The sequence below is a fragment of the Rhamphochromis longiceps genome, linkage group LG23, assembly GCF_057381845.1.
Source record: "Rhamphochromis longiceps isolate RC_006_pf linkage group LG23, R_longiceps_female_GT1.1, whole genome shotgun sequence".
NCBI lineage: Eukaryota > Metazoa > Chordata > Actinopteri > Cichliformes > Cichlidae > Rhamphochromis > Rhamphochromis longiceps.
In genome coordinates this window covers 11,514,223-11,529,890 of record NC_140578.1, presented here as the reverse complement: position 1 = coordinate 11,529,890, position 15,668 = coordinate 11,514,223, and the positions used below count along the sequence as shown (strand labels likewise).

Here is a 15,668-nt window from a genome sequence, read left to right as displayed (position 1 = left end):
TAAAGTCTGTCATTCAAGGGGAATTGTTGGGTATGATCTTTGTGGCTGTCCTCTCAAGGATAAGCAGAGTCCCTCTTCTCAGTGGAAAGTTTTGACTCGTCTGGGTCCTTTGACATCTGTGTCTTCCACTCACGCTGCTTTTTCACATGTGTTAGAAAAGCAGATTAAACATTTTTGCATAACTTTTTAAATATGTCGGTGGTTTTTGTTGAGAGGTTGAACACTGTTACACCTCACTTTGTTAACTTTGGGCAACTTTGTGATTATCCCTCTGTAAAGTCCGCAATCTCCACTAAAGGACCGGCGCCGGCCCTAACAGAAGAAATAATATTTCAGATGCTATTCCTCAATCACTTCTGTACGGTTTGCAGTCTGTCATTCACTTTCCGAAGCACTTCACCTTATTTATCTGCATCTTTGTAATACGACTGACCGGACTGAACCCCGAGCCCAGTCTTACCTTTGATAAATAAATTACCGAGCGCAGATGTCTCCCTAATTCGCCATGTGCGTGCCATGTGTCAGCTTTGAACAGGTTCTTAAATTTGCCTTTGATACCTGGGTTGCTTGTTCTTAAATGTGTAATCAAACCTAATCCTCTTGTTGTGCTTTTTCGTGTTGTCCCTGAAGAGCTGCAATTACCTGCCGTAAATTGCACAGCCTTTGACTCTCGATCCTTTTTTATTTTTTTTTTGGCAAGAGGAACAATTCCAGTTTAGTAGAGAGAGGATGCCCCACCCCGGCTGGTTTACACCCCTACGAGAGTGCGCTCTGTGTTTTTGACTGCGTTACGTGTCGTGTGTAGATCACAGAAGCAGCTCGAGAGCGAGGCGCTTCAGATCATTTAATGTTCATTTTCTCATTTGAAAAAAAAAAAGATTTTGGAAAGACTCCCCTGACATCTCACTGTCCTCTTCTTTTTCCCCTCCTCCACCCTCCTCTATCTCTCCTTGTTGCCTCTCGTCCCTAATTTTCCCTCCCCCCCTCCTCCCCCGTGTCATCTCCCCTTTTGCTTGCCCTCCCCAGAGGGCTATGATGCAGCAGCGATGGACTTCTGCTGAGAGACGAAGGACTACACACCAAACGTGTAGACACTTATTCTATTCTCTTTCTTCTTCTGTCTTTCTGCCTAAATGATGCCCCCCCCTCCCCCGCACCCACCCCCGAATGCCAGGCTCACCCTGTGAGCTACACATTAGGATAACATGAAGGAAGACCCTCCTCCTCCCATCTCTATTTTCCTCCAGTGTCCTGTCTTTGCCCCTCATCCCTCTCTCCCAGGACTGGAGCCAATAACAGTGTTGGGGTCACCTATGTTAATTGCTATGCTAGAGCAACTGGGGAAAAACACACACAGCACACACGAGCAGTTCACACACAGTCGGTGAGTAAGCATGTGTCACTGAAGCGGCGTGTGAGAAATAATAGTTTCAAAAACAAGGGAAATGGAGAGAGTGAAGAAATGTCATGAAGAAGGATACCTGGCGTGTGAAGGAGAAGGTGAGGGAGGGAGAAGGTGGGAAAGGAAGCCGACCCAGAGTTCAGATGAGAAATGACCGAAACGCCGAGGAAATTTCGCTTAGCTCGATGTAATCCATTCACAATTCTATGGCAAGACTGTGGTCCACTCGACTAACCGTATCTCAGGAGTGACTGAGGACACGAGCACAATTTCAACAATGTGTGCGAAGGGGGGGGGGGGGGGTGAAACAGCTTCCCCTTCATTTGAATGAACAAATGCAATGCAGAATTCTCAGCAGCCTGCACTTTCAGCGTGGACCGCAGCCATTAGTTCAATGGGGAATTAATGTCAGCTACCTACAGAAAGCAATGAGCGGGGCTTCGGCTCTGGCTCATGTTGAAGGATGCTGTTGTACCACTAACAGTGTGAGCTTGATTTAGGGAAATCTTTGGGAGCATTTTGTCTCGGTGCACTGTGCAGGCTCTGTGCTCGCACCTTTGTTTTCTTGTTTTCTTCACCTTTTCCTGCTTTGCTCAGCTAATCTGAGCTGAAGAGGGGAGGAGAAAGAGAAGAAGGATGGATGAAAAGAGAAGAAAAGATGAAAGTGAATACAGCATCCATCCCTCCTTGTTCTCCTCCTCTCTGCCCATCCTGTCTGTCTGTCTGTCTGCCCTGCACACAGGGTCTATTTATGGAAAGCAATGTCACTCACGCAACACCATCAGATAGCTCTCTCCCTGGCCTGCTCACTGCTCATACATCATTAACATTCTCTACTACCCCAGCATGTACATGCATGCGCGCACACACACACACAGAACATGACACGCTGCCAATCAAACAAGAAAAAACAGGCTGTACTCAAACTGTACGTATGGAAACATCAGGTATGCTATAGACAGAGAGTGAGAGGAAATTTGTGCAGCATGCTTACAGCACTGAGCATGTTTAATTATACTCACAAAGGATTAATAAAGTAAAGTATTATTCTTAAAGACGTATTGTAATTTTATTGCATTGCCTGGTCAGCCGAATCCTGTTTGATGTTTAACTCAGGAGAAAGTCTTTAAATGGCTGAGACGCTAGCAAGACTCTTACACATCACAGGGATTTACAAACAAAAATCTCAAAAATAAAACTTTAAAAATAAAATAACAATAAATGCATTAATAAACATCTTTGTTTATTAATTTAAGGAAAATTAATTAAATTTAAAAGAATATATATATATATATATATATCAACCAATGTGAGCACGAGGCTGGGATCTGGTGACTGAATATTATATATTCAATATTCTGCTGACAGTTATTGATCTTACATGGTTAGCAGGACAACCCTTCTAGCTAGCATTAGCGATTGAAGGAGCTTTGTTATCTTTGGACAGAGAGGACTTTTTCCAAACTCTAACCAATAAAATTCAGCAGCCGGTCGGCAACTCCTTGGCAACCAATGGTCGCTAGGGAAAAACGCTCGGTTACAGACCAGAGGGAAAGGGTTGCTCTCGGCTGCTGCGTTGAAAGCCACCAAAAACAACCTTGTGATTGCTTTGGTGTCTTTGCAGACAGCTCCTTTACGTGACCTACAGACTGCGTGGAAACTGTCAGTAAATGGAGCTGAGTTGGCTGAATGTTGTACTACTTCTTTAAAGGCTCCACTCCACAAGAAGATGTCCAGGGTTTCGCTAAATGACATCAAACTTTTGCAGGGGATGAATGCCCTCTTCCTTCCGTAGGCGTTTCACCTGAATTGCTCATGGTATAATGTGAAAAATCTCATATTTGCTGGTGACTTCTTTCTTACTCAAACTGTCTGCTGTAGAAAAGCTGCTTTAAGCCAATTCAGATTTCCTGTTCTCACCCTCAGCAATTCACAGCATATCTTTGGGGGTACAGTTACTTTAAAACCTCAATTTTGTAAATGTTACGAGTTTAATGTGTGTCACAGTGTCAAATAAGGCTCCTATATGTCCTCATTTGAATATGTGAGAGTGACGGAAACAGAGAAAAGAGTGCGAGTGACCTCGTCAGCCTTTGAGACAGCCCTCAGAGAACAGTGATGACAGGAGGAATTAGTGAAGCAACACAGACCAGAGAAAATAGCCTCCTCTTCACTCTGCTTTTTCCTCCCCTCCCAGCAAACCCAACACCTCCTTCACTTGCAAAGGCATTTCATATTCTGGAAAGCACACGGTAACACAGAAAACTCTACGGGTAGAGTCTAGAGCAGCAGACAGAGCACCAGGAGTTAACATCCCGGACATATGGACATATGGGATGGACGCAGAGAGACAGAGAAGGGAACACATCTGGACAGGGATTAGGACAGCTAAAGAGGCTAAAAAAAGGAGGAGGAGACAGAGGGATAGGCTTAGCCATGGCTAAGGGAGGGGTGATGGTTGGAGGTGATTGTGGGGGTGGGTGAGGGATGAAGTCAGACGGAAGGTCATTTTTCTTACTTGAAAGAAGCCCGGGGGCATGGGTCCTCCTGGCATGCCATCATTGGGTGGCATGTTGCCCATCACTGGACTGGGAGCAGCGGCCGCGCTCTGAAAGAACAACCACAACAAAACCAAAATAAAAGCCTCTGCATTTCCCTTCAGCGGATTAACACACAGTCACGGGACAATCAACGATCGGCAAGGTGTTAAAACAATCCTGTGTCTGCCGAAATTAATAGAAAGAGATACGCGCTGTTCGGAAATGATTTGCCATCAAACTTTTTTCCTTTTTTTCACCCTGATTGCGCTCTTTCTGGAGCAAATGGAGCAATTACAGATATCTCACGATATCTGACGGAGATATGATTGTCTGGGTGCTGTGATAAACCAATCGATGGACACAAAAACAAAATGCAAATATGGTAATTTAGTGGGAACATTAAGGAAGGAATTCTGTGGGTTTGGAGTAAACTAGTTTCCCCGTTGCGCTATGAATGGACAGCACTTTTTTTCCAATAACTGCTAAAGTAAAAAAAAACAAAAAACAAAAACAGGGCATAAATGTGTCACTTGAATGCATCTATGACTTGTATTGATTTTGGACTGTATTTAATCTTTTCTCTCACAGTAATAATGATGCTAAACATCAGGGAGAAGAGACAGATGTGGCGCTGCCTCAGTCGTGCCGACCATCAGCACATCGTTGGCATGGCCAGGGCAATGCAAGGAGCAATTAAAAAAAGTTGCAATGATTCCTGTGGAAGAAGAACTGAAAAGCTAAGACCGCACAGATACCCCGACATCTAACAAGCAACCCGTCTTAATGTCTTCCAGACACGACCTAGATGCTGTTACTCCAAAGGCTGTGGAGGATGGACGGGTGTACCAAAATAGTCACTGTTGCTTTCTCTTAAAGATGAACACAATCTAACGGCCTTAACTATAACCATGGGTCTTTTGATTAAGCATAACCAATTAAAAGCCTCAATATCTGCTATTGAACATAGATGCAAATCCACATAATTTACAAATGCACATACACAGCGCTCTCCTCCAGCCCTTCCCCCACTGTAACCGGAGCTCCGCTCACTTCCCTCCGTGCCTCGCCTGACCTGCACAGCCCAGACACTAACTAGCACGCCCCGGGGCCACGAGGCAGGGCGCGCACAATCGCGCATGCAAAAACTGCAGCGGCAAAAGGGTGTGAATCTGTGGGGCTCTGAAAACAACCGTGACAGAGCACGGATGTGGCATCGACAGAAGTAAGGCAAGAGCCAAAACTGGAAAGAGAAAGGCATAAAGGAGAGAGGGGAGACATTTAAACAGAAAAGGCTGGCAAACAATAGGAAGCGGGCCAAGAGAGGAAGAGCTGGAGAGCTCTCTCAGAGGGTGAGGAGAGGTCAGACAGTGAAGAAGAGCTTAGTACAGATGCTTCTATATTACTCTCAGGTCTATGTGTGAACTGTCAGTTCTTTCCAGCCTCAACAGTAGACAAGCAAGAAGAGGAAGAGGTCAAGAGGATCTTCCAAACCTTAAAATAAAGAATACAGCACACAGATAAAAAATGGACACTCACCCCTCTTATAATAAGTGCTAAGCATCATTTTTCTTCCTTCCACTGTGACCTGGTGGCCTGGGAAGCATGTGAACTCTCCCAATGTTTCTTTTAACGCATAAATGCCAAATAACTCAGGTCTTAAATGAGACTCAGTCTCACAGACATCTGCGACAGGGGGACAAAGTCTTTGGCCCCAAAGAGTCTGTTTAGCCTTCATGTGACAGGACAGAGAAAAGAAGACAAGAAAGCTGGGAGAAAGACCGGGGTAGATATGCAGTTAGCTTTAGTATTAGCTTTAACCCGGTGAACCACACCGATGTCCCGCAGAAACAATCTCAAAATCATTGGCTACAGTCTGTAAACAGTTAATCAGTTTTTTAAAGTACATCTGTATTTGTAAACAGTGATTAGCAGATGGAACAGGAAGTCTTGTGTAGTTGTCCATTGTCCCCAGAGGCTACCACGATGTCCACACAGGAAGCAACGAGCAGCAACTCGGCAACCAGAGACCAGAGCCATTCAGCAGCGACACAAACAGGTGCAAGTAAGGGGAAAACTATTAAACATAAAAACGTGAAATTCTAACTAGTCTTTTTGACCATCAGAGCAAATCAGGATGTGTTGTTTAGGAAGATGCATAAAAAAATGACAGAGTATTGAGTAGTTAAAATATGGAAAGAAAAAGTCCTGTATATGAGCACACACTATTGGTATGTAGCCGAATTTCATAATATTACTTTTTACCGTGAAGGACATGAGAGCCTCGAAGGTCCCCGACCATCACGTGTGGGCGGGGCTTTAGTCAGCAATCGCTTCCCAGGTTGAAAAGGGTCCGACAGGTCAGGTCAGGTCAGGTAATGGGGTTGGCCTAAGCAACAGATTGGGTCCCATAGAAGCATGATTGTGGCAGATGATTTGTGTTGTTTCAGATCTCGAGCCTGTGTGTGTTTGCGTATGAGAGGGTTTGAATGGATCCATTATTAGGTCTGATTATGCTAATAATCACTGCAGGATTAAAAAAAAAAAAAAAAAAGTGTTTTCTGAATCAAGATGGAGTGTGTGAACTGCGAAAAGAAGTCGCTGCTTGTTACTTGGTTTTGGTGAGGGACTCCTTTGTGCATAATTTGGGCTTCTGTACTTCTAGGAGCCATATTGATGGAGCAACTGAAAAATAAAAATAAGGGCGCGAGACTGTAAAGTGTGCAGTGGTGCGCTTTTTTCTCCTGTTGAACAATGGGCAGCAAAAACAATGGGCTGAATACTGTACATATTGACATACATGCGTCCACACCAACACAAACACACGTGCGCACGGTTAACCAACTGCGGTTTGTCTCAGCGCTTTAACGGCCGTGCGGAGGGAGAGAGGGAGAAAATAGGAAGATGAAATAAGAATGAGAAAAAGGAAAAGAGAAGATAGCTCAATAGACAGCAGGACATCTTAGAGGGAGGAGGAAGAGTGAATGGAAGTGGTGCTGGCATGTAAGTACGTGTGACGTGTGTGTGTGTGTGTGTGTGTGTGTGTGTGTGTGTGTGTGTGTGAGTGAGTGAGTGAGTGAGTGAGTGAGTGTGTGCGTACGCGCGAGCCTGCCTGCCTCAGCCAGCCAACGAGGCTCCACAGTACTCAGGTGAAGCAGCAGCAAAAGGCCCCTTCTCCTAGTTGCCATGACAACCCCGACCTCAGCTCCTGCTCTCCAGTGCCCATTAAAACCCTCAGGCCGTCAATCATCAGCATGGCCAGGGAGCAGAGAGAGGGAGAGAGGGAGAAAGCGATAGGTGGAGGGAGAGAAAAGCAAAAAGAAAGAGAGAGAAGAGAAAGAGGAGGAAAAGATAGAAAAAGAAACAGACGTGGAGTTTAAAGCAGCCTGTGGCTTTTGATAGCTGCTGCCCTTTTTGCCACAGCTATCTCTCTCCTTTTCTTCCCTCCGCACAAACAAACCCGATACACAAAACCTCCACAGTGCTAACTCCTCACCACCGTCGCTCTCCTTCAGCTCTCTCTCCATCCCCACCGAGCCAGCCAATAATCAGCGCCGCATTTCTACGACACGTATTAGGCCCATTGTAGGCTGAAAAAAATTACAAAGCCGCAAGAGGGTAATATTCAGAGAGAATACAGTCATGAAAAAGCTCAGCTGTTCTCTGAGATTAAAGTGGAGCATCTAGGCGAAACAAAGACTCGCAAAGTTACAAGACAAAATATTTTCGGAGATTATAAAACGATAACTTCATCACAAATACCCGCCGATGTCATAAGCAGAAGAGCGATGCTGATGTAAGCGGCGATGCTGTTGCATTAGTCCATTGTGTTGAAGCTGCTGATCCACAAAAGCCATCACCTCGTCCAAATCAGCACACGCTTCTTCATGAATAGGCCAAATTCACTGCAATCGTTCTTCCAAGCTACAATCAAAAAATTTGACTGCGAATTTGGTCATTATTTCAAAAAATGAGCCAAGAATCTAGCTCTTCCACTGAAACAGCGACTCTCAGCAGAAACGTTTACGACCAGTGACGCCTGCAATACGCCACTTTTATAACATTACTTCGTGATCCCGTCTTTCCCAAACACAAGGTTTTCTCTTGGTTCACTTGTAACTAATGAACTTACACGATTGATATGCGACATCTTCATTTCTTAACCCTGCATCCATCCATGCCGCCTCCATGTTTTGCAAATGAGCTAAATGAGTTAAGGATATTCTCTCGTCTCTGCTGATGCGTGACGAGATTCACAGCATCTGAAGTCTTTTTGTGTCTGTGAGGTGCATCTGTTTAACGCTGTAGTTTCACTTGTTGGAAAGACTCTTTCCAAAAGTTAGACGAATAGATTGATATCACTGTCATATCTTTTCTGGTAAATAAGCTAAAGCCAGAAGCCAGTAAGTTCAGCAAACACGGGAGAACAGCACACGAGGCTCAGCTGGAAGAGGAGCATAAATCTTTCCGTGTAACTCTTCAAGCAAGAAAACAAAGGAGCGCATTTCTCAAACTGTAATCCATTCTATAATAACACAGACCGCACTGTGCTTGAGACAAAGGCTAAATAACGAAAATAAACTTCATATTTCAGTTTGTTCTCTTAGCGTTTATAATTGAGACGACTTGAATCTCTCCAACGAGTGATAAGATGATCAGCAGCTGCCATTTTGAGGTGTCCCATGATGTGACATAACCACGGCAATCTTTACCATCGCCGGCTTGCACGAGATGCGAGAGAGGCATTATCGGAGGACGTGCATTTGACAATTTCCTCTAACAGAAGGGGGTCTGCCCTCCTTTGGCCCCTTGTTGTGATCCTCTTTAGTGCCACGGTGGAGGCTGGCTAACCGGCTAGGTCCACAGACAGTGAGTGAGCGGCTCTATCTGCCCAGTGATCAGACCTCAGCTTCCAGGGGGTAATGGATCTGCCGTTATCTGGGTCCAGACAAGCAGGCCAACACACTGCTACCTGCTGGTCACAACAACACTGATACTGACCTGTTAGTATCTGTGTGAGTGTGTCTGAATATCTGTGTGGAAGCCGGTGTTTATTTCCGTTTCCAAGGGTTTAGCCTGACCTGACTGTACTCACACAGAAACACATGAAACCGCCCAAACCGAGATCCTCTGACCACAAAGTTCACGCATGCAGCCACACACAGAGTAACAGAGTCCAGTCCAAGCTCGTGTTTCCCAAAACAGGGCATCGCTTTATTTTTCATTCTTTGTCTGCTGAACAAAAAAGCATAAACTGCTGAAGAGCAGGTGAGATGAAGTTGTTAATGTAAACAACGAAGACAGAGCGAAGCCTTGTGATTCGGTTATGGCTGACGTTCACGTAAAGTTACACAGAGATGTGTTTGCACACGCGTGTCTCACGCCAGACTGAGCGCTCTGTTATGTGTCTATGTATTTAGTTCCTGTTGGTTTCATGTGGCCCGTGTGCAAACCAAACCAGGAATTACTTTTCACAACCCTGCTGACTGTCACTGCGATCGCCGTCTCCTCCCATCTCTCCCATTTGTCCTTCTGTCACGGCCCTCCTTCTCCTCCCCTTAGCTTCAAGTGCTCCAATAACTGTCAGTGAAGTCAACTCTATAAAGATTAGCAGCGAGGCAGCTCGGTGTGAGCGGTGCTGCCGGCGGACAGACGGCTCCGATGGAAGACAGAGAACTGCCGGGTCGCTCTGCCAGGAACCCTGCTCCAAACCCTGCCACATGGAAATCCCCTCAATGGCTGGGTCTGCTCTGTGTGCAGACACACACACACACACACACACACACACACACACACACACACACACACACACACACACACACACACACACACACACACACACACACACCAGGTATGCAGAAAAATCTGCATGGTAAGTATGCACAGGGGTGTTCTTGCACACAAACACACACATATGCTGTTGCCTTCCCATAGCTCTGGCAGCTGTTATGTCAATCAGGTGAATTAATTACCGGTAAACAAATCTGCTTGGGATCCCCCCGCAGTACACACACACACACACACAAACAAACACACACACACATCCCTCCTCCTCGCACTGTTCCTGTCTCTGAACCATCTCCTCCCAATATTAGGGCCCCAGACGCCCGGAGCAGCCTCCCAGCTACCCAGTTATTGCTCTGAGCTGGAAGCCCAGAGGGAAAGCTCTGTGAGAGGGGACGCCGCCCGGATCTCCCCACGCAGCCCCGGAGCACACACCTAAACTCCCACTACACCTCTCAGGATAACCAATCAACCCATGGCAATCCACACACTACCTGTCAGGGAAGAAAACAAATTACTGTGGACACACACACGCAGACACAGTGAGATGAAACAAACAAATGCAGAAACACAAACTATTCTCCTCGTCAACTGCTGCCTCTTGTAAACATCATATTGATGCGGTGGCTCTCTGTGGATGGCAGCTGACAGAGTGAAGAGGAGGGAACACCACGTGACCGACAAACAGCCTGAAATAAGGAAAGCCAAGCAAACAAAAACAGAAATTTTGTTTGATGTTTATACGTAAATCGGGAGGAATTAGCATTTTCTGGATCAATGTATTACTAAAGTTTTACTTTAGCTTTGGTCCTTGACAGTCTTAATAATAAAAACAAAGAGAACAAGGCGCCATCACCAAAAACACAAGAAGTCGGACAATCGGGGAGGATTTAAGAGGATTTAGTCTCATCTGCATTAAGGAACAAAGGCGCACAGCAACAGCCTGGTTCAACTTTCGCCAGATGACCTTTACTGTGTGGATACACGTTTTTTGTGGACGATCACTTTTATGGCTTTATGTCCAAAATAAGTGGTTCTGTTGAGGATCCGGTTAACCTAATATTTGTCTCCAGTCTGACCATCTGACCAATCAAATCAGGTTGACTGACGTCACCGCTGTCAGTGTGAAGGAAGAGGATTTTGCCGACCTCAAAAGGAGGAGGAAGAAGAAGCTGCCATCTTGTATCTTATTTTAAAAAAAAGAAGGAAAAGTAAATGTATCTCTTTGATATATCACAATGTTAATATTTTTTAAAGGGGTAACGTAACAACCAACCGTGACCAAATGTATCTTTTTCTCTCTTTGTGATTAAGACTGTAGTTAGTACAAAACAAGCGATCTAAAAATGCTGCACTGGGCTCGCAGAAATCTCATGAAAACAACAATAAAAGTAATATAATAAACAAAACATGTTGAAAATGACTCGCAGCATACTTTATGAAGTCTTTAACTCAACGCTAAAGCTAAACTCTGAGTGAAATGTGACACAAACACGGGTAAACTAAGTAAAACACATATTTACGGAGACTAATTTAGTTCCTGGCCTCCTGACATACACTTGTGTACCTTCACACGCCTTTACCGGCACTCGGCAGTTAATGACCAAAGCTTGGCGATGGCCCGCTGCTCTCTTGGTGACCCTTTCTGACACCGGTCCCCCCTGCTGGCACTTCTCTTTAATTACACACACAAACATGTGTGCAGACACACAAACACACACTGATATTCAGCTCCTGCCTCCCACTCCGCCCGTGGCCTTTCACTCCCTCATTAGACAGTTGGTGTTGGGTGGAAAGCCACGACAGAACCAGAGGACAGGGTGCCGCGATGACGCTTGTCGGCGAGCACGCGCATACACACTTTAAGCAAAGGATGAGGAGTTACACGTGCACAAAGCTAAATGCCTAATTGAAGATTATTAATGCTGCTAATTAGGGAATAATAGAACGCTCGGAGCTCAGAAACAAAACCTAATAGACAGAGAAAGAAAGGTGTGTGAGTATTTGTCAGAGATAGGAGAAAAGGTTTTATCATGCATCCTTCCACCCTCTGAAGTATGTCTGGATATTTCCTGAGGTGAGATGCTCAGGTGTGCAGGTCAGACAGGGCTGCAGATCATCCCCGGAAAGAGCCAGACCCGAAGATATGTGTCGCATTTATGGCTCTCTCTCAGTGTTTGCAAAAAATGTAAATAAATGTTTGTAATTTATTTACATTTTACAGCTCAGTTCCACATCTACAGCGTGTCAGGCGCCGCGCGTCCTTGTCTTTCATCAGCTGACCTTTAACACCAAGATTCAACAGTTACACGGCGAGCAATCCCTCATAAAGGAGGCGCAGACATCTCATCCTCTCTACACCAAGAATGCAATGCAGCCAAAAGCCATGTTGCTTTTTTGCCAAGCAGGCGAGGTGCTCCCTATTTTCAGCTACAAAACCTCAACCTCTGCCATGGCTTTCATTATCACTTTTTCCTCTGCCATCTCCAAGCAAAAAAACAAAAAACAAAAACCAGAACACCACAGCAGAAAATCAACAGGTTCACAGCCGCTGTCTGGGCTGTGCAGAATGTAATTCTGGGAAATGCTGAGATGAAGCTGGTAACACAAAAAATTAAAGAATATAAATTATAAAGGAAGGAATGACCCAAACTTCTGTTGGGCAGATGAATAAAAGCATCAGTGGATTTTACCTTCATGCACTAAAACACAGGCTAAATGTGCACACGCATGCAGACACATGTAGGGTATTCATATCTTGTGGGGACATCTAATTGACATTATGCTTTCCATAGCCCCTAACCCTGAAAAATTAAATACCTAACCATAACCAATTGTAACCCTGACACTAAAGCCACATTTTGAGTCTCAAAAAATGCCTTCAAACATGTGGCATAAGGCCTGATCTTTAAAAATAAAAAAAGATGAAATGAAACTAGACTGGGCACAGAAGAAGACAATACGTGAGATTATTGTTCTCGCTGATGTTAGCGCCTAAGGAAGCAGAAGCATCCTACTCAGAAACACTGGAAAAAGCTGCTGGACCACAGTGCCACCGTTTGTCCCAGTCCACCAAAACAATCATATTTTAATAGGACAGACTCCGTGTTCGGCTGTATGGGAATCAAATCTGCAGGGATTTTTTTTTTTTTAAGTGCAAAAGAGGCGATAAAATCTACTGGAACGAGGCGACAACCGGCAATCCCTTACTTGAAAATTGAAAATAAAATATCAGATGCTTTTATTAAAGAATTACTTACCTGTAAAAAGTAAAAAAAAAAAAAAAAAAAAAAAAAAGAAGACATGTGGGACACGTGTTGTTTAAAGGTTTAAAGATCCCGTCCATTCATTTTGGTGAATTTTATCAAACCCACAGACTCGCTTTCACAATTGCCACTGTTGGAATCTGTTGCAGCTCCAACTTTGCCAGGATTTAATAATATAACATAACACTTTATCAGCCAGACCTCCTACGGGACTATTAAAAATGAAAAGAGTCTCTGGCAACCTTGTTAGCAATATCTACCTCCTCCTTATTCTTTGGCATTCTTTCATATTCTCATGCTCACTTCTTCCTTTCTCTCTCGCTCTGCTTTTTTCCTCATGTTGTGCTCACACAACTGGATTTTATTTCTGCAGAGCCGAGAAGGTGCAAGATGAAAAGGAGAAGGAAGTGGTGGTACCGTATACCGTCAACATAAAAAATATATGGAGAGAGGGAGAGCAGCCAAGGAGTTCCAGTTGGGCTGTACACATTCCAGAGCGCCTAAAGCAATGTGGCGAACCTCAGAGCTGAAGTCAGACGTCTGCACATCGCAGTAGTTAAACAATTACCATTGCTATAATGCGTAATGTGCTGCTGATAGAGAAAATTCGATGAATTACACCAAAGTTTTTACTGTCTTCTACTGTAACAGCCTTCAGATTTGTCTCACAGCCCAAATGCGATCCCGTCTGCTGAGCTGAGGTTGTGTCTGACGATTATGTTTAGCAACCAAAAGAAACACACCACACATTTAAAAAGATCTCACACCAGCCTAATCCACTCACCCCGTTTCTATTTTAATGTGTGTGTGTGTGTGTGTGTGTGTGTGTGTGTGTGTGTGTGTGTGTGTGTGTGTGTGTGTGTGTGTGTGTGTGTGTGTGCGCGTGCGTAGGCCCTGGCAGGAAGACACGCTCGCGAAGGAGCAGTCCTCCTGAGTGCCAGACGCTGGGATGGGGGGTTGGGTATGCGAGACACACACAGTCAGAAACACACACACACACACACACACACACACACACACACACACACACACACACACACACACACACACACACACACACACACACACACAGGATTTTGGTGCCCACAAGTATAGTAAACTTCCACTTCTTGGTCCCCACAAAGATATGAATATACGCTCACAGAAACACACACACACAGTGAGAAACACACACACGGCACGCGCTACCAATTTCCATTTTGTATCCCAGAGGCACCACCACATAGGGAGCATCCACCTCATAAGTCACAACTAATGATTCAAGTATTTTGATAAATTTAGAAATTCACAAGAAGCCTGATAAGAAATTGGAGGCATGTCATCTCTTCCCTCACACTAAGGATGGATTTTAAGAATGACTTAAACCAAACACACAGACGGGTTAAGCGGTCGGGAAAGCCATCACTGACACATGTTTTTATTTTCTTGTTTTCAGATCTTTAAGATCTGATCATTCGCTGTATTCCCTTCACACGTTATTCATGCAGTGGTAAATCTGCTGATCCCAGAATCTCGACACAGTTACATTCATCCTCTCTCCTCTTTTAAAAGAGCCTATATTCAACTTTAGCCTGATCAGCTGACTTGGTCCAGGTGCGGGGAGTTAATCAGGTTAGCGTCTTGTAACCCAGTGGCCTTGTGGACCCAGAAGCTGAACACCACCTAACCTTGTCTCCAGCCAGACAGGAGGAGGAGGAGGAGGAGGAGGTGAGGGGAGAGAGCAAAGCACATTCCCAAGACAATGGACAGTCTGTGGAACTCCTGAAACTCTTGAGGACCCCGAGGCATGTGGAGGAGAGGCAGAGAGGGAAAATGAAGGAAGAAAGGCAGAAAGAAAAGAAGGAAAGTTGTTAGAGAAAAGAATAAACAGGTAGAAAAATAAGAGCGAAGGTAAAAGAGAAGAACTGCTGCCACAGGGAAGCGATAAGGAGAAAATTGGATGGGGTGGTGGGTGTTTCAGTAACAGGAGAAAAAGAGCTTGACAGCTGCTTTAGCTGACCCATGAGCAGTTTCAGTTCAGTACATGTGTTTCAACTGTAAACTTGTGCTTGTTCATCACGTAGCATCACACAAACCAGCAGCTCCACTGGAAAAAAAAAATCCCTGATGAAAAATCCAGAATTTTACCTGGAAACGGTTAAGCCCCGAGATCCCGACGCATGTCACTTCATAATCGAATTGCTACTCTTAAACACACCATGTTTGCTGTTTCAGACAGTAACTTGGTTACTTCTGGCTGTGTCCCTTTCAGGAGAGGTCGTCTAAAGCATTAGAGAATCTCTTTAGCTGTTATTAGGACTACAAGAAATGGAGATTTGCTGACAGCAACGATATTTCCTGTTTGCGAAAAGCCAGTCAAACTGACTGCAAAGTCATGTGCAAAAATCCAAAACTAACACTATAACTGCTTTTGCAAATTAACGATATTGCAACAATTGTAGCCAGAAACTGTCGCCTGTCGTGTGCAGACGTTTCAGATGCGAAATGCTTTGCGAGGTATCAGCTTGGAGTCTCACCTGGGTAGAAGACACTGGAGGAAGGACACGAGACGAGATCCTCCAAACACTTATGTGCTCGAACGGACAGACTTTATACTCGGGAGCTGTCGTTGTAAAGACTGTTTAGACTCCAGTCTGACTGCTTTGACCTTTTTTTTCTTAAGTGTAGCTCTACTGGGTA

At 44.7% G+C, this 15,668-nt stretch overlaps 1 protein-coding gene across 2 annotated transcripts in view; it reads right to left on the bottom strand.

Annotated features, from left to right (window-relative positions):
• Positions 1 to 15,668, bottom strand: part of ssbp4 (single stranded DNA binding protein 4) — an 89,117-nt gene that overhangs the window by 19,201 nt on the left and 54,248 nt on the right. For both annotated transcript variants that reach the window (XM_085398730.1, XM_085398731.1), the window contains exon 5: positions 3,921 to 4,010. In XM_085398730.1, the coding sequence (XP_085254856.1) occupies positions 3,921 to 4,010 (90 nt within the window). The remainder of the gene's footprint in view (positions 1 to 3,920; positions 4,011 to 15,668) is intronic.